Source organism: Phyllobates terribilis, unplaced genomic scaffold (assembly GCF_046119375.1).
Source record: "Phyllobates terribilis strain yellow unplaced genomic scaffold, ASM4611937v1 Scaffold_2__4_contigs__length_985480577, whole genome shotgun sequence".
Lineage (NCBI taxonomy): Eukaryota > Metazoa > Chordata > Amphibia > Anura > Dendrobatidae > Phyllobates > Phyllobates terribilis.
In genome coordinates this window covers 411,492,908-411,515,269 of record NW_027362762.1, presented here as the reverse complement: position 1 = coordinate 411,515,269, position 22,362 = coordinate 411,492,908, and the positions used below count along the sequence as shown (strand labels likewise).

Here is a 22,362-nt window from a genome sequence, read left to right as displayed (position 1 = left end):
ACTTATTTTCCCCACTCTATATGGCACCATAAAACATCTAGCATGACCTACTGTGATCCATATTTTGGATCAGACTTGCCTATTGTAAGTCAATGGGTGGGTAAAAAAATGGATAATTCATGGGTTGCTATCCGTACGTCATGCATTTTTCATGGATCTATTGCAATTATGAACATAGGAAGCTGTACTTTTTGGATGAAATACGGGTGATTTAGCATTTGCTTGTCTGAACCCAGTCAAATGGGTAGAAGCGGTTTACACTTTTTTTTCCCCTGCAAGGAAAACGGATGCCACACTGATGGTAAAAATAGATAGAAAGACCAGATATGGGTGAGAATCGAATCTAGCACATTTATGAATAATGAATAGCTCCTAATTGTCCCGAATCCAGCGGTACTGTCCCACTGTCCTGGAAGTTTAGGACTGTGTGCTGACTTCTACTCACTTTGTGCGGTCTTCTCTCCTGCCGTCATTGCTCCGTAGATCTTCCTCCTTAGGAGGCAAGGCCAGCATCTCTTTGCTCTTCACACACTTACATTGAATTGAGATCTGATCTCACTGGGATTCCAATCCACAACCTGCATCATTGTAAGCAGTAGCAAAAGCTGTGAGCCACAGCTTACACTGACCGGTATGGGAGGATTTTGTATATTTGGATGTGCATTGTAGGCTCTACATCTGTATATAGCACGGTTTCAAATCTGAACCAAAAACACATTAAATAAGGAGGAAAACTAGTGTTGAATGAGCAGGTGTTATTAACCCTTTTGGTGAGCACGCTCAGGTGCTTGATGAGTATTTGCGGTGTGCTTGGCATCTATGTTAGACAGCTGTGATACCTCCAGGGATTGCCTAACAAATAGGCAATCCCTGCATGTGTCACAGCTGTTTAACAGCCGCGACACATGCAGCCACGGCGACACTTAACATAGATGCTGAGCACACCACAAATACTCGGGGAGCACCCGAGTGTGCTTGCCAAAAGGGTTAACAACACACACGCGCGCTCAACACTAGAGAAAACACATAGAAAATGCAGCAAAAATGCAATAACCAGAGAAGATTTTTACTGCATCTTTTTGTGCGGACATCTGCAAAATAGTGCAGTAAAAAAACAACAATATTTATGTGACGTATGAACATGGCCTTACAGACCCATCACCCCCCCAAAAAGATGTCATATTGTGAAGCTTATGTAAAAATTAAAAAGTTCTGGCTGCTACAACTATAAATGAATAAAAAAAATACATCCACAGGTCCTAACTAGAGACGAGCAAATCGATTTATGGGACTCTGGTCCAGTGTCCAGGTCAGAGGTACCTAGCGGGTAGATGGGAGGCCGCGAATCTCTTACCTTCCGGTGTGGGGTCAGATTTGTCACCATGTCATCTGTTTGACATGACCTTGGGCAGCACTGACCTGGTCGCTGGACCAGAGACCCGCAAATCCATCCGCTCATCTCTAGCCCCAGCCGTTCTGAATACAGCGGACAGTCCTGGATTTGGGTCTGCACTCTGCAGTCTCGGCTGTCTGCTGGATGCCCCTCATTACCCCCATACCTCTTCTGCCTGGGTAGAAATAAATTGTAAATGGGGATGGATAAGGGTGTGGTCAGACTCTGCCGCGGTGCGCTCCGTATAGTTTGTCCTTCTTTCGGTTCTGTAAACCTTGGGAGGTGTGGAATAATCCATTATTCTAGCTTTCAGCCACTAGACTGCTTGCTGACAGGCTCCACCTCATTCCTGTAAAGTGATTACATCTGATGAATCCACCACCGCCTGTGGAGCAGTATGGCCAGCTGTAGGGAAGGCCACAGTTGTGGTCGCCCAGCTGAACAACTCAGAGCCAAGCTTGAGGCTCACTTCTCACTATGGTTTACAGTCTGCTTTTTAAGCCCCATATAACTACCAGCAGAGGTTTATTACATTCTCCCCATAACTAGTCACAGTGCACTGATGTTATGAGCTGAGGCATATCATATAACTCAGGGACTCCGACAAAATGGCGCTCACCGCAGACATTACAGCCGTGAGGGTTTAGCTTCCGGTAGCAGAGGGAGAGTGATGCGAGAAGGATATATGAACAGAGATGGTGACCCGGAGAGCCCGCAGCCCGGTCCTGGGCCTGCTCGTACTATGTGCCGTGGGGTGGTGGGTGGTACAGACACTGGGTGAGTGGTGGAGAGGAGAGGTGCGGGACACAGGGGGCACAATCTGCGCCTGCGCGCTGTAGTGTAGCATTACAGTGTATATGGTGAGCGAGCAGAACATTGGTGTGGTAGTCTGTACTCTGTGGTGCACACTGGCTACAGCGCCCTACACTGGACGTGTTGTCACTGCACCTCTGCTCATAGTCACTTGTATCTTTACATTCAACTCTATGAGGTATGAATTGCATAAGTGACACAATGGAGTCTGTGTTCGCACTGTGTTTATGGGATATAACTAGCACCTGTAGTAGGAAAGCTACGGCTGCATCATCCCGTATACCACATAATACACCTGCGAGCCCACAGGTGGCATGTGCCAGTGTATACCTACAGAGGATACATTATTGGTATATGTCAGCGCGCACCTCCGTTGTGGTGTGTGTGTCCTGAAATTCTGCAAATCTATCAATAATGACTGCAGAGGTGTGAACAGAGTCTGAAATCCCAAAAAATGTAAATCCAGTCCACTGGTCAGGCCCTTCGGGATCCTGACTGCAGAACCTCACTCTTATTAATGTCCCTTATACTTGTATAGTGCCAGCATGTTTTTCAGCGCTGTACAGAGATTCCCATTGTACATGATAGTCCGGTCTACAAAGGGTTACCAGGGTTTCTACTTTATTATCCCCATGTCAAACCCAAAAAGTAGGATTTTGTAAGAAGCCAATTAAAGGCTCCAGCCAATTAAACTTGTTTTCCAAAAGCTTTAGACTGCTGTAGAAGAGATCTGATAAAGCACAGTTCACATGACCATATTTTCGGTCCAGTTGCTGTCCATAGAAAAAGACTGAAGTCGCAGATATTTATACAAAAAAACAAAAACGAACTCGGTTGTGTGAGTTTAAGGGCAGATTCAGACATCTGTGTTACATGTACGTGTTAAATCTGAGTTTTTATGGATGGAACGCGATCCCATTATAGTCTATGGGGCTGTCTACATATCTATTTTATTGGAGACTCCCATGTCTGCAAATAAAAAAAGAAGACGTCCATTTTTTCTTTATCCAAGTTATGGATCAAAATCACACATGTAAGTCTATGGGTTCATGAAAATCTTGGACATCACGTGGATGACATCTTAGTCCTGTCCATTTTTTTTCCTTTTTCACACATCTATTTGGAAACAGGGAAGACCCGGCCCAGCTGCTTCATACGCACAAATAGAGCAGTTCGCTCCCAGTGTGTGAGCCAGGTCTTTGGACCGGAGTGTCGTGTGTGTTACAGATGTGTGACACCAGCCTTTCAGTGACTGAAAGGAGCAGCTTCAGAAACCTCCATCAGGTCTTTTTTCATACAAGAAAATCTTATGTATGCACACAGAGGTTTTATGAAAATGTTATGGAGCAGAACCTAAGGGCTCTTTCACATGTCTTGATATTTCCGGTAGCAAAAAAAACAGTACCGGAGATATGTGTCCATGTGCACTTGTGTGGTACACGTGTGCCGCCCATGTGACGCATCAGGAGGACACGTACCGGCGCCTGGGACTCAGCAGTACAGTATCTCTCTTACTAAGTGCCGGGTGCTGAACGCTGCCCTAATTATTGTACCCTGCCGACTGTGATCAGCACCAGCAGGGACAATGATGAGAGTAGTAGTCTTCTCCCGCTGTCTCCAATTGTAAAAATAAGAATAAAATAAAAAATCATTATACTCACCTGTCCTAAGTGTTCCCCTCTCACGCCGAGGTGATGGGGAGAATGATGTGCTGCAGAGAGCAGCCCTGGAGCTGTGCTCAGCAAGCGGTGTCTTGTCACTCACTGAGCTCTGCACAGCTCCGAGGTTGCTCGCTGCAGCTCGTTATTCCCCCTGGCTCCTAGGTGTGAGCGATCGCATGGATTACAGTGAGGGACACTTAGGACAAGTGAGTATAAGGATTTTTTATTTTATTATTTTTACAGTTGGAGACACCGGGAGCAAACACTACTACTCTCATCATTATCCCCTGCTGGTGCCGATCGCAGCGCCGGCAGGGGACAATGATGAGGGCAGCGTTCAGCACCCGGCGCTTGGGAACAGCACTAACTGTACCGCTGATTCCCAAGCGCTGGTACATGTCACACGGATATTATCTGTGTGTCATCAGTGTGGGACGTTTTGCGGCCCATGAAGCGGGTAAAAACGGACAAGCGTGTTTTGCCCACAGACGCACAGTCCGTGGAAACACATTTACATGTGCACAGACCCATTCATTTCAATGGGTCTATGTGTGTCAGTGTCTCCAGTACGTGTGGAAACTGTCACGACATGTACCGGACACACTGACGTGTGAAAGAGCCCTAAGGGGAAATAAACTTTTCAAAAACTTGGAGGTTCTGCTCCAAAAACTCTGCAAAATGGCCCTGGCTCAGATTCATCAAAGTCATTTTACCAGATTTCGGGCGGAAATTGCTTTGAAAAGTCACAACATTTTTGTGCAAAATGTGACTTTCTGTGTTTTCACGCTGATTTCTCCCAGCTCCGTCCAAATGGTGGAGCTGCGGTCAGACGGGGGCGCGGCGGGAGCATGACTCCACAGTTTGTCTAAGGCCACGTCCATACGATAAATATTGGTGAGATTTTTAATAGAAACACGTCACCACTTCTGTATTTATCACCCACTCCTGGTTTTGGCTTACAAATACTGAGGTAAAAATCTCACCAAATGCTCAATGTGTGAACATGGCCTAATTCAGTGTTTCTCAAAAACTCCAGTCCTGACGGCCCCTAACAGGTCATCTTTTCAGGATTTCTTTAGTAATTCCATCACCTGTGCAATACTATCAAGGCAGCAGAAAGTGCCACAGGTTCTCTCGCCTGTGCAATACTAAGGAAATTAGACCATTCTAGAAAAAACCCTTATAAAATAGTCTATTAAATTATTTTACAGTACTAGGAAATGATAGACATTACGGAAAAACATATATCAGTGTAAAAATAATAATAATCAAGGTCAGGGAATGGGCTCTATCGTCCCTATTTTGACCCTAAGGTACACCTACCTGTCCGCAGGGGTTGGCACCCTAGTGTAAACGATGTGGACTAACCCTATTGGTCCCTATAAGACCCCATCTCTAGATAGAGCACCAAATAATTATAGTCAAAATATGCAATGTAGCAAATTCAGAAAACACATTGATACCTTTTACTAGAAAAGTACTTAGTTGAATATACATATGTAGGATAGATGCTAGTTGTGAATCAGTATGGCATGACATACACGTTAAAGGGACGTGTTGTCCCACAAATATCCCACAAATGTCTCCGAAGCCCAGAGTCTATCAATGAGAGGTTGTAGAGTCACAGTAAATAATGTCACAATATATATGATCAATGGCATATTACAACCCCTATGCTAGAGGACTCAGCTAAGTTGACAAAGGGAAAATGCTCATTGTCAATTTTGATAATTATTATTTTTATTTTTCCACTGATATGTGTCTATTAATAAAGACTATTTTATAAGGTTTTCTTCTAGGAATTGTTTACTTTCCTTAGTATTGGCACTTGATAAGAGCCCTTTTGCTTAGCCTTTATTTTTTATCTCCAATACTAAGGAAATCCTGAAAACGTGATGTGTTGGGGGTAGTGTTGAGCGAGTATGTTCTGTTAACCCTTTCGCCGAGTATGCTCAGCCGAGCTCCGAGTATTTATAGCTGCTCGGTGATATGGTTGAATCTCTCCCGTGTGCATGATTTGCGACTGTTTGACAGTTTTAATACATGTGAGGAATGTCTATTTCTTACACATTCCTCACACGTAATAAAGCTGCCAAACAGTTGCAAATCATGCACACGGGAGGGATTCAAGCATATCACCGAGCAGCTGTAAATACTCGGAGCTCGGCCCGAGCATACTAGGAACAGAACATACTCGCTCAACACTGGTTAGGGGCCATGAAGGCTGGAGTTTGAGAAACACTGGTCTATTTTATGATGAACTATGGCGTTCCCTATGCCAGAAACTTTACTCCTGTCAGGAACTGGAGTAGGATTTCTGATGTGGTACACGCCACTTGTCAGACACTCCTAATACACCAAGAGCAGTTCACCACATCCTACCACATCCCTTCATCAACACCTCTGTGTGCACATACCCAAAGACTGATAGTAAAAACTGACACACAATGACGTTTAAACACGGACGAACACACTTCAGCCGGTGATTGACTGCAGTGGTCCTATGTCCACATCAAAATGTCATTGCTGTAAGAGAGGATACACACACTTTTTTTTTTCAATGTTTTCATTTTATATTATAGTAAACGCCCCCATACACGTAATTGGGATTTTCTTGGAAAAAAAAAAAAGTTTCTTTAGCCTGTTGGCTACCGCTAGGTGAAAATAATAAAAAGAGCTGTTACTCACAGCACACATCACCACTGCAGCCAATCACTGTGCTCAGCAGCTCTGCCAGGGTAGTAAGGTATTGATTGCTGGTGCTATGGATGCTTTTAGCCTGCAGTCAATGGGAGATCAGACTGGTTCTGTAGCAAGTTTGTGACTGTCACCAGTCAGTCTGAAAGGCAAGGGGAGTGTATTATTAGTCCTAAAGCTAAGCTCTACTTATCATTGCCAAATACATTCCTATTATTTCCAGGTCATGAACAAAAAGATCTAATGGTGCAAGTCAAGGGTGGAAAGTTCACTATGGGAACAAACGCTCCTGATGGAAAAGATGGAGAACGTCCAACCAAACAAGTGACTGTAAAGCAATTTACAATTGATAAGTATCCGGTCACCAACAAGAATTTCAGGTACGTTTAACCACTAGTGGAGTCTAGTAATATGCATCATTTCAATTGTGAGACTGCTGTAGGGCTAAGTACATGTGTGGTTGATGAGTAACAAACCCTGTGGATGTTCACCTAAAGTAAGTATTAATATTTAGTGTTGATTGATCTAGAAATATGCAGTATATGTGTAGCTTTTGTAGCTCAGTTGTTCCGTTACAGAGCACCAAATTCCCAGTTAAAGGGGTTGTGTCATCTTCAGCAGGAACTCTCCACTTCCAAGGTGTCTTGCTTGCTGGGGAGGAGGCGGGAAAGTTGGGTGTGCTCTTGCTTGATTGACAGTTCAGACTAGCACATCATTGCACTGCTGGCCCCTACTGCGCGCTCTCCAACACTGCAAGCAGAGGCAGCATTGCTTCAGTAGCATCAGAGGAGCGCAGGGGCACTGAAGCTAGCCGTGCATCTCAGCCAGCTTTAGAGCAGGGCTTACAAGCTGTGTAGAAAAGACCTTGTGGTTTATTAAAGCTTCCCCACTTCTAGCTACATCAGAGAATCGCTGGAGGATTAGCAGGTGATGTGTGATAACTCTTGAAGAAAAAATGTAAAAAAAAAAAAGGCTATGAAAGGTGACCATTTCTTGTGTTCTCCTGTAACTTACTAATTTTTTTTAAAAGTTGAAGGACAAATCTCATATATTTATTTTGATATTTAAATTTTAGGGAATTTGTAAGAGCGACAAAGTACAAATCAGAAGCTGAGACGTTTGGCTGGAGTTTTGTGTTTGAGGATTTTGTATCAGATGAGCTGAAAAAAAAAGTTTCCCGAAAGTTGGAGGTGGGTGCCAGTGTACTTCAGCGGAGGATCACATGGTGGATACACTGGGTATACAGTGGCATTCTGGTTCAGAGACCACCAAAAGATTGTTTATATATAGTAATGCATCCATTCACCTGTATTACCAGTTATTTTTTTTCTCTGAATTTAAGCGCTTATTCTTCACCAAATGCCCACTTATGTGCACCAAGAGGCTGGATAATACAAGTGATCTGATCACTAGCATTTATAAACAAAAAGTGGTATAAATTTGCCCGATGAAGACATACCTATGCTCCAAGTAACGTCACCATGGCAGGCTGCTTATGGCCACCATAATCAATTAATGTATTACCAGCTGGAAAAAAAAATCATACCACGTTGTTTTTTTGCATCTTCAGGCCATAGTCATTTTTTTAACACGATTATTATTTTAGGGAACCTTTTGGCCCATTTTTACATATGGAAGTAGTGCGATGGTTGTATAGGCGCTTGTCTCCTAGTAAAAATGATATGTCTTTTTTAGGGATGCAACATGCCAGGCTAGAGAAATTTTGCATAGAATCCATATGCAGATCAGGTTGGAAGTGCATTGGGGGCGTGTCAAGGTACTTTTAAGAAGGCGTCCAATTCATTGACACACCCCCAGTGCACTTCCAGCCTGATTTGCATTTGGATTCTATGTTAGTTTTCTCATGACTTGACAGTCACATCTCTACTTAAAAAGGTATTATTTTTATAAGGGGACAAGCAACAATACAACAATACCAATACTTCTCTATGTAAAAACTGACCGACAGATTCCCTTAAATATGAATATACACCGTTTTTTGGTTTTTTTTTATGTCATCTATAAGTAACTAACAGTTATATTGATGCAATGTCTGTATTTCAGTCTGCACCATGGTGGCTTCCTGTAGAAAGAGCATTTTGGCGTCAGGTAAGGACTTGCAGCGTGTTATATGAATGTATAATGTCCATAATGCTACAAAACATTGTGTACATCCGCCCAATGATAATCTTATTTTCCACCTGAAACAAGCACAATTTATGTCTACACATTTCTACGTGGAGAAAGTCACACAAGTCATGTTATTATGTATAAATTGTCATCAGACGTCACTTTGTATATCCTTAGTTTTAAGTCTCATGTTATTTTCAGTCTTGTATATCAGATGAAGAATTCTTCCTATTCTTCTCTCTTTAGCCCACTGGACCAGGGTCCGGAATCAAGGAGAAGCTGCATTCCCCTGTGTTGCAGGTCAGCTGGAATGATGCACAGGCCTATTGTAAATGGCTCGGGAAAAGGCTACCAACAGAGGAAGAATGGGAATTTGCTGCAAGAGGAGGACTTAAAGGTACAGTGGCATTTGGTTAGGCTTGGTTCAGTTAATTATGCATTAATTAATTTTACATCATATACATGGCAAAGGCTTGTTTTTCTGAAATTAAACTGCAGAGATATAACTTCACACACCGTCTATTCATGAAAATGGAAAGTGTAATATCATCATGCTGTGCTCACAGGGAACACCTATCCGTGGGGGAACAAGTTTGAGAAAAATAGGAGCAATCTTTGGCAGGTAATGTGTTACTTTCACAGTCTTCTTATCAAATTCCAAACTTATAGGTTTCATCAGTTAAAGTATCTAAGAAATACATGAAGTTGATGCAGTCTTTTTTATACCATTGTAAAGAGCATTTTATTGTCTGGGATCGATATTCTAAACTTACTCTAAGCTTTTATAAAATACACACACCACATGCAGATTATTAGTAATGAGTAATGGAGGTTGTGAATAGTCATTGATGCTCCTCAGGCTCGGATACGCATGGCGCATGTATAGTGAAGCAAGGTGTCCTGGCCCCTGCTTCATCTGCCCATGTGCCGGATGACACAAAAGACTTCAAAGAAGCCAGATAGAACCATTCAAAGTCCTGCTTTAGGAGAGTGACTCTTTACTACACATTTCCATGTGGATAGTTCGGTGTCCAAACTTTTTTTTAAGAAAATGCAGCAAATAATAATACATAAAGAAACATGGTTGTCCTGCTGGGCTCCATTTAATCCATTTCCCTTTAATACATTTTTTTTTTACAAAGACCTAATTGTGGTTCCTGAATAAAAAGAAAAATATCTGGAACATAATTTTTATCAAATAGTTTTTTTGTTTGTTTTTTTACACACACATCTGCAGTTTATTCCTCTTAATGGTGTTGTTCTGCTGCACGGAGACTATTGAAGAAATTCATCTGTGAATAGTATATGCTGGGACATTTTCTTGTAATGGAAATGTAATGATGTTAACTCTGTAGATGTGATAGTGAATATAACAGCAGCATGTAAATGTACTTCCTTCCTTGTTGAAACAGACATTTTTTTTCCCTACATAAATATATGTATAATCAATGTTCTAACACGATGTGCAACTTTAAGGAGCAAAGTTGTTTTACAGTAGTAATACCTTGAAAATGTCAGAATTTAGAAGGAAATTTGATAACTGCATATTGTAAAGTTTTAAATGTGGAAAAAAAATGTTGCAAAGTATGAATTTTTTCAAAACTGGAAATATTAAGTTATTTTTAAAAATTAACAAAATGAAAAGTGAATAAACCAAAAGGGAAATCTAAATAAAATCAATATTTAGAGTGAACCCCCTCTTGTCTTCCAAACAGCACAAAAACATCAATTCTTCTAGAAACACTTGCATATAGTTTTTGAAGAAACTTGGGAGAGAGGTTATTCCAAATATCGTAGAGAATTAACCACAGATCTTCTGTGAATATAGGCTTGTGCAAATCCTGTCTCCTCATGTAATCCCAGGCAGACTCGATATTGAGATCAAGGCTCTGTTGATGCCAGATCATCGCTTGCCAAACTCCTTGATCTTCTTTACACTGACTGAAGATAGTTCTTAATGACATTGGCTGTATGTTTGGGATTGTTATACTGCTGCAGAATACATTTGTTGCCATTCAGACTCCTATCTGATGGTGTTGCATAATGGATAAATATCTGCTTGTATTTCTCAGCATGGAGACACCAAGAAATGGGCAACGTTCGACACTGTAGATGCAATGGTAGGTCAAGAAAAATTAATGCAGCATATTAAAGACACACCATGCTTGCTTTCCATCAAAATCGGAACATGCTCAGCACTGGCAGCAACCAGTGGGACCCAGCTACAACCTTCCACTGTTTGGAGAGTTCTGTCTAGCAGTGGTCTTAATGGAAGAATTGTGGTGAAAATCCATGGCTTCAATATGGAAACAAGACCAAGAGACTCAACTATGCACCAAGACATAGGAACTGGAGTGCTGACAAATGGCAGTGGGTGCTCTGGACTTGTGAGTCAAAATTTGAGCTATTTGTCTGTAATAGAAGGCAGTTTGCTGGAGAGCAGAACAGTGAGCATCTGCATACAAGAGAGAAGCATGGTGCATGTTCCTTTGAAGTTTGCAGTTGAATTTCAGCAAATTGAGTCCAGGATCTGTACAGGAATAATGGTTTCAATTGCTGAGAAATGCCTTGGCAGAACCCTAATCTCAATGTCAAGTCTGTCTGGGATTACATCAAGAGACAAAGGGATTTGCACAAGCCATCATCCACAGAAGATTTGTGGTTGCTTATCCCAAGATGTTTGGAACAACCTCCCTTCCGAGTTATTTCAAAAACTGAGGTCAAGTGTATCTAGAAGAATTGATGCTATTTTGAAGTCAAAAATTGGACAAACAAAAATATTGATTTGATTTAGATTTCTCTTGTCTATTCACTTTGAATTTTGTTAATTGATAATCATAAACTATTTTATTTTTGAAAGCATTCTTACTGCAGCATTTTTTGCACACCTACCTAAAACATTTGTACAGCACTGTTGTGTATGTGTGTGCATATCATATAGGGTGGTCCATATCTAGGCATTCAGTGTCTAGTCATATTATTTTTTTAACACTGTTAAGTGAATAGGTAGAAAAGGCCTGGTCCATGGCCACAACAGTCACCAGACCTTACTCAGATGGGCTTTTTCTTTTGTGGAGTTTTTAAAAATTAGGTATATTCAAGAGTGCCATGCACAGTTGATAACATGATTATAATTCAGCTATTATTTAAACAATCCACGCACTTCTGCAACCCCTTGTGTAGCTATATATTTAGATATGTAATATTTTGTATTTTACCCAACCTTCTATTTTCAAGCCCAGGTGGGAAATTTGTCTGCCCCTGTAATACTGAATTCAGATGCACCATAATAAGACTGGCATACCCACCATGAACCCTACCATTTTTTAATGTATAGAGTTACACAATGACAGACCCACATTGTCCTTGGTTGACTTCAGTCAGCACATGTGTGAAAAATGTATGATTGTGTATTTGGATGAGTGGTCTTTCCTTCTCCTTACCAATGGTTTCCTTCTCGATATGAAATGCTGCACTTTTCCACCCAGTGAAATTGAACAGGAATGTAGGGTGAGCATGCCCTTGCGGGGAAAGGATGCCTTTGATTATATTTGCCTTTTAGTGTTCAATAATGCAAATGTGCCTCAGAGAAAGTCTATGTGTAATAATTTGTAGAATGTTTCCAGTCCTTCCTTCAGGACAGCACATCAGGAGGAGGTTGTCTTCCTTTATCGTTACCGGGAAGGATCACAAACAGGTTAAAAGGCCCTTCCATCCAGCACCCTCCAGTGTTTTAACTGTCCCTGCAGAGAATAGTCGCATGAGAGGTGATCCTAGAGTGAAGATGAAAGAAGCTTATCCTCTTTCTACAAATGACTCGGTGTACGGACTTAGGTGGGGTTGGGGGGGGGGGGTCCCGGCCTTTTCTTTCCCCTGTCGAACGGTCCGGGGCCGACACCTCTTGGAGTAGAGGTCCGTCAGCCAACCAGTGAATCATCTGGCATAATGCAGTATTCCTGGTTACGATGCTGCTTCCTTCCGGGAGAGGGCTCTCGGCGTTGCCAGCTCCTTATGTTCCTGGAGTGCAAACGGAAGCAGAAGTTATGAGGAGAAATGAGAGGGATGACGCTACAGGACTATATGGGGGCAGCACAGGTAAGAGCACGGTGTTGCATCGTTTGGCCTTGGCCACTGGGCTGCTACAAACCTCATGCCTTTAAGCCTCTGCGCTAATGCCAGGCCTGAGGTCGCCAAGTTAAATCTAGGGGGTTTCCCGGGCTATGTCTCTTGACTTGAATTAATTTTTCTGTTCCATGTGGAGCTGCACAGATCTCGTGATTGGGCTTCAGAGTCTTTAACTTATACTGGGCCTTATGATTTGACCCCATTGTGTGGTAGTATAACACTAGGATGTTTCTACCATTGTCTTCAAGACTAGAATAAGTCTAGCTTTTCCATCTGTCCTGAGACAACTGCTCCACCAGCTGCGCCTCATTAGGAATTAGTGGGCCCATCGGGTGGGGCTAATCTTACAATAGAGTAGTACCACTTAAGGGTATGTACTCGCTGTCCGGAGCCGACTGTGGAATAGCTGCCAGCGGCTTCCGCTCATTATGCAAAGGAGTGGTACCATTTTTAATAAAAAAATATATTTTGTTATTTACGTGCTTTTGATCTTAATTCTTTATAGGTTTAAACTGTTATGTGTAGCTCTAGCAGAGTTCTTGCCTGGGGCTTTGGTCCTTGGGCTTCTATACCCTTCCCCAGTGTTGTTCACTTGGTATTGCTCCTGGTGTGTTGTTATTAAGAATGGACTGGAAAATGGGAATTAGACCTACCAATTATTCTGTTTCCAGATAGTCCCTGAGGACAGCATCCTTAATTCCCCTCCCTATTGGGTTTGTTTAAACTGATTGTATCCATCCTGCTGTAGTAATATGAAAAATACTGGAAAGTGCTGGTGGCGGATCCTTTTAACCTCTCTGTGATCCTGTCTGGGCAACGGTCAAGGAAGACAACCTCCTCCTGGTGTGCTGTCCTGAGGGACTATCTAGAAACAGAATTACCTGAAGGTCTAATTCTCATTTTTTTCTGCAGCACAAGGCTATTATGTGAAAGTGATTGAAGACAGATTTTATACAGGATCTTTTGGAAAATGATCAGCAGTGACACAAGCCGTCCAGTAGCTGTCAGCCAAACAAATATCTCTCTGACTTTCCCATACATATAAATGATGGGCTTGGTCAAGCATTCTTGTGTTTTCATTGGGGAGAGAGGAGAAGGCCAGTGGGATGCAGCTTATATCCCAGAGAACAAAAGGGCTGAACATTTGAATGTAATAAATATTATTAGTAATAGTAACAATATTAATATCAAATTGCTGACCAATATCAAGGAATATCATGGATAATATGAAAATCAAATGATAAAAGCACTGTGCAATATCAATATCTCCAACATACACTGCGTGCACAATTATTATGTAATTTGTATGTTTGATTTTATTATTTAACAACTAAAGGTGCTGTCGGTCAATCCAAAAGGTTAATAAACCTGAATATTTAAGAAAGTAAAAGTAAGGTTTTGTCTTAGGAGAATAGCTGTGTGTGCACAATTATTAGGACACTTATTCATGTGCAGAATTATTATGCTGTCATCACACCCTAATATTTTAGCAATTTTAACAGCGCTGCATCCCTCTGTAAGACTTGTAACAATTTTTGACTTTTCAGATTCAGTTAAATCTCTTTTTAGTCCATTTTGCTGAGGAAAACAAGCTGCCTAATAATTCTGCACACCTTAATAAAAGGTGTTGATATCCTTAGACCACATCTTCCCTCATGATAGAAATACAGTCATGGGCAAAAGTTTTGAGAATGACACCAAAATTATATTTTCACATGATCTGCTGGCCTCTGGTTTTTATTAGTGTTTGTCTGATGTTTATATCACATACAGAAATATAATTGCAATCATATTATGAGTACCAATAGGTTATATTGACAGTTAGAATGAGTTAATTCAGCAAGTCAATATTTGTAGTGTTGCCCCTTCTTCTTCAAGACCTCTGTAATTCTCCCTGGCATGCTCTCAATCAACTTTTGGACCAAATCCTGACTGATAGCAGTCCATTCTTGCATAATCAATGCTTGCATTTTGCCAGAATTTGTTGGTTTTTGTTTGTCCACCCGTCTCTTGATGATTGACCACAAGTTCTCAATGGGATTAAGATCTGGGGAGTTTCCAGGCCATGGACCCAAAATCTCTATGTTTTGTTCCATGAGCCATTTAGTTATCACCTTTGCTTTATGGCAAGGTGCTCCATCATGCTGGAAAAGGCATTGTTGGGCGCCAAACTGCTCTTGGACGGTTGAGAGAAGTTGCTCTTGGAGGACATTCTGGTACCAGTCTTTATTCATGGCTGTGTTTTTAGGCAAGACTGTGAGTGAGCCGATTCCCTTGGCTGAGAAGCAACCCCACACATGAATGGTTTCAGGATGCTTTACAGTTGGCATGAGACAAGACTGGTGGTAGCGCTCACCTCTTCTTCTCCGAATAAGCTGTTTTCCAGATGTCCCAAACAATCGAAAAGAGGATTCATCAGAAAAAATGTCTTTGCCCCAGTCCTCAGCAGTCCACTCCCTGTACCTTTTGCAGAATATCAGTCGGTCCCTGATGTTTTTTCTGGAGAGAAGTGGCTTCTTTGCTGCCCTCCTTGAAACCAGCCCTTGCTCAAAGAGTCTCCGCCTCACAGTGCGTGCAGAAGCACTCACACCAGCCTGCTGCCATTCCTGAGCAAGCTCGGCACTGCTGGTAGTCCGATCCCGCAGCTGAAACAGTTTTAAGATACGGTCCTGGCGCTTGCTGGTCTTTCTTGGGCACCCTGTAGCCTTTTTAACAACAATGGAAGCTCTCTCCTTGAAGTTCTTGATGATGCGATAGATTGTTGACTGAGGTGTAATCTTTGTAGCTGCGATACTCTTCCCTGTTAGGCCATTTTTGTGCAGTGCAATGATGGCTGCACGTGTTTCTTTAGAGATAACCATGGTTAACTGAAGAGAAACAATGATACCAAGAACCAGCCTCCTTTTAAAGTGTCCAGTGATGTCATTCTTACTTAATCATTACTGATTGATCGCCAGCCCTGTCCTCATTAACACCCACACCTGTGTTAATGGATCAATCACTAAAACGATGTTAGCTGCTCCTTTTAAGGCAGGACTGCAATGATGTTGAAATGTGTTTTGGGGGTTAAAGTTCATTTTCTGGGCAAATATTGACTTTGCAAGTACAGTAATTGCTGTTAAGCTGATCACTCTTTGACATTCAGGAGTATATGCAAATTGCCATTACAAAAAATGAAGCAGTAAACTTTGGAAAAATTACTATTTGTCTCATTCTCAATACTTTTGGCCATGACTGTACACATCACCTGATCTGCTTCGTCCAATAGGCATTCAAGTTTATACAGCTTGGGGTTGGAAAATCTGCATAAAAATATGGTTAAAATACTCCCGTGCCTAATAATTGTGCACCGTGTATATTTTAGGTGACAGTCAGCAAAGAAGGCCCACCAGCAAAAGTGTATGAAAAAGAAATGATACCCAGAATAATCCTGATTCTGCAGCTACATAGAGGGCCTGCAGACCTGTTAGTTAATTCAGTAGCACAAAGGGATTGGGTATTTGAATTTAAGTTGCCCAATTCTCATTTCCTCTGTAATCAGGAGGACTTGTACACAGGAGATGGTTGGCGAGGCCAATGTGCATGGGGGAATGTAGGCCATGTATTAAGGTGTTTACACACAAGTACACCCCATACACACATACAGACTGTATAATTTCTAATTATCCGCATTCACGTCTCTGGTAAGTAGCCTTTTCCTGACTAGATGCTTTATTGCCTACAGGGTAAGTTCCCTACTCTGGACGCTGCTGAGGACGGGTATCATGGAGTGTCACCAGTAGATGCATTTCCTGCACAGAACGCTTACGGTAAGTCTGTCCAGCAATGCCTATAAACAAATGTTGGAAAGTAGAAGTAAAACCATTACAATTATACAAACCAACAAACCAGGGCTGTGGAGTCGGAGCCCATTTTGGTGGAGTCGGTGTCGGAGCCCATTTTGGTGGAGTCGGTATAAAATGGACCAACTCCGACTCCTAAAATATATAATAAATTGCTTGGAACCAAAACAAATAGAGTCCAGCGGAGGAACCCTTATTTTGGCAATTTTCTTAAAATCTTTTTATTCTTCAACAATCCTTAAAAGAACATCATTCCTTTTCGGACCAGGTATGTACATACAGTGGGCACTTTATGGCAGTATAGAGGACACAGCTGTCTAGGAACAGACTACGCGTTTCAACCGTATAATAAATTGGGTACAGTAATTCAATGCAGTTTGTGGGGAATATTTTTTCATAAGAATTTGTGAAAGTTATGAAATGTCCTATAAATGTCTGTCCTATTCCTGATCTAAGGGTCTAGACTTTTAGCTGAGATGAATCTGTGCTGCAGTAAATTTATCACTTAAACATGAGCCGTGTATGAGGGAGTCTCAGGTTTGGCTTACCGACTCCACAGCCCTGATACAAACACTGGTTGTTTAAAACGTTTTGATAAACTGTAAACGCTTTGATAGTATAGGCCCCTGCAGAGCAAGGTTGATCTAGGTCCCAAGTCCCTAACCTATCGCATAAACCATGGGGTAGAAACGCACAGCTTATGCATGAGGGTGCACACAGTAGATTACTGCTCAATAGAAGGATTCAGCTAGTCAGTTTTTAATCACATTATGTCATAAACCTAATGGAAAAGAGAAGAATTAGCTAGGTAGAAAGGCAAAATGAGCAATTGTAAGTACACAGTGCTATATAATATGATGATGGGAGTGCTTAAAGAAATAATAAACTAAACATTTTGAATCACCCACAGTTTTCTCCGGTTAAAAATAAAGACATTTAAAAAGTATACATATTTGGTATTGCCAAGTAGTAGTAGCAGCAGCAGTTTGGTAATCTATGTGACCTGCAGAAAACTGATACTACTTTTATTTTTACCGTACAATCAATTCTATAAAAATGAAAGCCAAAAAACAGGCAGAATAATTTTTTTTGTTTGTTTTTTTTCCATCATTTTTCCCTCACTAGGGTTTTACATTTCTCAGTACATTCATTGTATGGTAAAATGAATTATTTCAATACACCTTGTTCATTGAGGAAAAAACATATTCGTATGGCTATGTCGATGAAAAAATAAAAAGTTATTGCATTTTAAAGAAAGGGAGGAAAAAGTGAACATTGGCTGTGTCCTTAAAGGGAATCTTTCACCAAGGGTTTGATACCCCATCTGAGAGCAGCATCTTGTAGAGACGATCACTTACTGGGCATCTTGCAGTAGTCTTTGTAAAATCACTGTTATCTGCTGCAGATCTACCAGTTCTCTGAATGTTGAGCTCTGTATACTCCCCCAACACTGTCTCTGTACACTGTGCATAGGCAAAAAGCTGCCAATCAGTGGTGGAGGTGGGTTTATACAGAGCTCTTGAGTACGGAAGACAACCTGGCCACAGGTTTATTAGTCCTCTAGTGATGATATCCTGCTGATAAAACAGGGATTGTATCAAAGCTACAGCAAGTAGCCCAGTACGTAACCCATCACAGGAATTAGGTCTCTGTATCTGCATTATGCTGCTCCCAGATTAGGTGGCAAGAACCTGGTGACAGATTCTTTTTAAGGGGTAAATAATGTTTTTGGGAGATATTCTCTAATTCACGAGTGTGTTAGTATGCAAAATTCTACTCCCCAAGGGAATTTTAGCTAAGCTTGTTTCTGGGTACTCATCAGTACAGGGCAGGGTCTGAGATACCCATGATGCAGCTTTAAGGGGTTACTGGCTCTAATTTAGGAGACCAGTATTGTATGGTGTCTTATTGACTACGCTTCATAACTTATTTGCATACATTTTCCCATAGAGCATTGCCAATTGCCTCCATATACAATCGGTGTGTTACTGAGAGCCAGTACTCACTCACAGCTTGGTGGGGCTGAGATATTCTTTGTGTGGCATAAGGCTTTTCTGTTGGTCACATAATGTGAATATTAGTGAATAAAGCACATCATGTGAAATTGTAATATAAGCAACAGTATAAGCCACTTTCAACTTGGCATGATAAAGAGAATGATTTGATTATGTATACCAGGGCTATTTGACATGCTGGGAAACACTTGGGAATGGACATCTACAGAATATATCTCACCTGGGCAGACCAGTACACAGAAGATGTATGTTCTTCGTGGGGCTTCTTGGATTGATACATTGGATGGTACAGCCAATCACAAAGCTCGAGTGACTACCAGGTATGAATCTTACTTTTTTTCACTTACTTAGAACAAGTGTACAGAGCGGTCACCAAGTTAGTGGGGTATAGTGGACATATACATCCAATGTAACACATGGCACATTAGTATATAGTGCAAACAGTGTCTAAAGGGCCCCCATACACTTTAGACTAACCCTGGGTAGTCTATTGATGGGTTCTGCTGACAGTCTTAATGTGTATGATGTGACTCTCCCCGGACATAAGGATCTGGCATGTGCAATTTTGGACTGTCGATCCTTTTGTTCTCTTGATGTAAGCCGCCTCAAGGGATGTCTAACAGCGTCTCTCTCCTGTGTCTTTGGCTGACTGCTATCTAATGTGCAGAGTTTTAGAATATGGGTGAGAACATTCCTTTCTCTTTCTTACAATGTTTGCACTGCATTATAATGTGACATATATAATAAATTAGATACATGTCCACTATACACCATTGATCTGGTGACAGTTCACCATACTTTTATCATATACTTTGAGGCTGACCATGGTTGGGTCTCACTCAATTCACCCATATAAAACCCTCCTCTTGGAGGCTCACCGATGAGATATTTAACACCGGTGTTATTTTTTAAGCTTACTATTGGTTATTTTGGGTGAGCAAAACCACTTGCTGGGCACATTACATGACCTGTATGGTTTACAATCCGTTAGCTGCTGATCATATCTTGTAAATTTTGAAGTATACATTTTGTTTTAAGAATTTTCATCTCACATGTTGCTTGGTGTACTGTATGAAGTGCGCCTTTAATTGAGAAATCCTGTATAGGATATGATTGGATTTTCTCAGTACCGTTAACCATGTACATCAAATATGGGAAAACTTTCCTTTTTCCTTATTTTTTTTTTTTAATACAGAATGGGCAACACACCAGACTCTGCATCAGATAACCTAAGCTTTCGCTGTGCCATTTCCGGGCCTACAAATCATGGAAAAGAAGATCTTTGACCCAGGCGTCTAAGTAATGACTCTGTGTTAAGAACTGTCAAAAAAACTCTTCTGGAACCGTCCTGGCTGCTGATTTAGAAGTCACTGTGATGTCTATGTTCTGTAAAGAATTCAATATAGATTCTTTACCTATGTCACTACATGGAGGACCAAGAACTCTTTGATCTGTAGATACTTGAGGAAATGTAACCGGTACAGTACTCTCAAAATTGTCAGCATTCTGGGACAGGTATATATCAAGATGTAGGGTTTTAGATTTTCCAGTGAAATATATCCTGCATTTGCACAGTGTGTTTATACATTTGATCTTTTTACTTTTGTGACAATGATTGAGCTTCCCATCTACATGGACAGATCCGTTTGAATAATGCAGAAGACATGCCAAGTGTTATTTATCTCATCTGATCAGTCTTTTTTTAATGGTTTAATGCAGATTTAAACAAAAAAAACATGCATAATAAATTCACCTCGTGTATTTGCTAAAAATACTTGACTCTTTTTCGGGCAGTGGTTTAGTTTTCCCATTATCACATTTTCATGTTTTTTACCATGTTTTTCCTGACATCTGTCTGATGGCAAATGAAAATTTTGTCCTGGGATACAGCTTCCTGTCACACTCCGTAGGATTTTCAGATATTGCCGCCAAGCTACAACTTTTAGCTCGACAGCTGTAGTTTTGTAAAATCTGGTGATCCAAAGGTTAGACACTAGTGCGGTTCAAGCATATATCCGGAAAAAGATTGCCCACAACTACGCCCTGTGACTTTATGAAAAAAAACAAAACAAGACACATATACTAAGTTGGGAACATGAGGTTGGTTCACGTCTCAAACTAGGAACTGGAAATGAATTTAGCTGCTCCATGGCAGCCCTTTGCATTTTTGCACACTTCTTATATTAAGAAGCTGTCCCTGCTAATTAAATCCTATACTCAAAGACTCCACGGCAATGTGGATGGAAGCGCAAAGGATTCTGAACTTGCCTTTGCAAGTCTCCCAAGATAATGCTTGTATGGGAACACCTGGAGATACCGCAAGGTAGAGATATTTCCATGTTTCACGTATGGAGACAAAAAGGGGTTGGCGGAGCAGCCCATCTCCTGCACCTCCAAAGAGACAAAAAACGCATATAAAAAAATGCAATGAAAAAACTAAACATAATTTTTCGCGAACAAGTGCTGAAAATCTGCAACATCAAAACCTCACCAAATCGTGGGAATGTAGCTTAAATTGCAAAATATTCATCCTAAGCCACCCTTCTAGACAAGAAATACAGCCACTAATGAAAACTTTTCAAAACACGGTACAACCTAGAGGGTATAAGAGGAACATTGGGTGGCCTGAAAATACAGTAGGGAGACCTGATTGATTAACTGATATCCAGATCCTTTTCTGGATCTCACCAAATAGACTGACAGCAAATATCCCCAGCAGGTTTTATAGGAGTGGACTGTATGGCTATTTGATTAGTTTGCTTTGTCATATTTCTTGAATTCTTTTATTTTGGCTACATCAAGTTGTAAATTCTGCCTGACACAAGTCTTTATATATCCTTTATGAACATACCTTTATGTTATTGTGCATTTCTGTACATTTTGTACTTCTTTGCTTTTGAAAATTAAATTAAAAGAATTTCTTAAAATAAAACAGAAGCAGTTTAGAGCTCAAATGGCAGAGCTTGCAAAGGTGAAGGAGCTTAAAGGGAACCGGTCACCAGAAAAAACGCTATTAACTTGCAAATATGGGGTTAATCTGCAGGTTAATAGCGCTACTAACCTGCCCTGCTCCTGAACTTAGCAGAACACTGCGCAGAGAAAATGAACTTTATTCCCCCCCTCCCCGGCGGCGTTCGGGTTTCAGTCACAGGTGCGACGCCGACGCTGGTTCAGTCACCGCCCTGAGAATACAGAGGAGCAGCTATAGCAGTACCCCCCGGCCCTGACTGGCACTGGCTCTGCATTGGGGCCGGCTGTCAAGTGTGGGCCGGGGGTGCTGTTACAGCTGCCGCTCTGTATTCTCTCTGTATTAACCTGCAGCTTAACCCCATAACTGAAAGTTAATAGCATTTTTTCTGGTGAGAGGTTCCTTTTAAAGGGAGTCTGTTACCCCAAAATGTAATTTAAATGACTTATACAGTCTTAGAGCAGACATAGTCTTTATAAAACGTCTTGCAATATAGATTTTACTTCTTACAACCAATAAGCCGTGCACCTCCCTTTAACTGAATTGACAGCTCTCTTTTGCCCATAGCAAGCACTGACTGAATTGAATCCTCGTCTGCACTGACACTGCAGGAGCTGAACAAGCATGAACATAGTGTGATTGCGAACATGCTCTCATTCTTCTGCACTGTCTGTGATGCCGCTTCTTGCACATGGGATCACACAGTAGTGAGGGTCTG

At 41.3% G+C, this 22,362-nt stretch overlaps 1 protein-coding gene across 2 annotated transcripts; it reads left to right on the top strand.

The window, feature by feature from the left end:
- Positions 1 to 2,013: 2,013 nt before the first annotated feature.
- SUMF2 (sulfatase modifying factor 2) lies at positions 2,014 to 20,448 on the top strand. 2 transcript variants are annotated; one of them, XM_073665071.1, is made up of 9 exons: positions 2,014 to 2,170; positions 6,788 to 6,944; positions 7,640 to 7,754; positions 8,629 to 8,673; positions 8,941 to 9,091; positions 9,261 to 9,316; positions 16,544 to 16,628; positions 18,840 to 18,996; positions 19,872 to 20,448. In XM_073665071.1, exons 1-9 carry the CDS (start codon positions 2,089 to 2,091, stop codon positions 19,960 to 19,962), a joined length of 939 nt encoding a protein of 312 aa, XP_073521172.1. In that variant the 5' UTR covers positions 2,014 to 2,088; the 3' UTR covers positions 19,963 to 20,448. The 2 variants fall into 2 exon arrangements, with proteins under 2 accessions (XP_073521172.1, XP_073521167.1); XM_073665066.1 differs by lacking the exons at positions 16,544 to 16,628; positions 18,840 to 18,996; positions 19,872 to 20,448 and adding an exon at positions 10,767 to 11,498.
- Positions 20,449 to 22,362: the final 1,914 nt, after the last annotated feature.

Coding starts and splice junctions, on each gene's coding strand:
- SUMF2 (XM_073665066.1), top strand. CDS start 2,089: ATGGTGACCCGGAGAGCCCGCAGCCCGGTCCTGGGCCTGCTCGTACTA. Junction 6,945..7,639: donor GTCACCAACAAGAATTTCAG/GTACGTTTAACC, acceptor TTTAAATTTTAG/GGAATTTGTAAGAGCGACAA. Junction 9,092..9,260: donor TGCAAGAGGAGGACTTAAAG/GTACAGTGGCAT, acceptor CTGTGCTCACAG/GGAACACCTATCCGTGGGGG.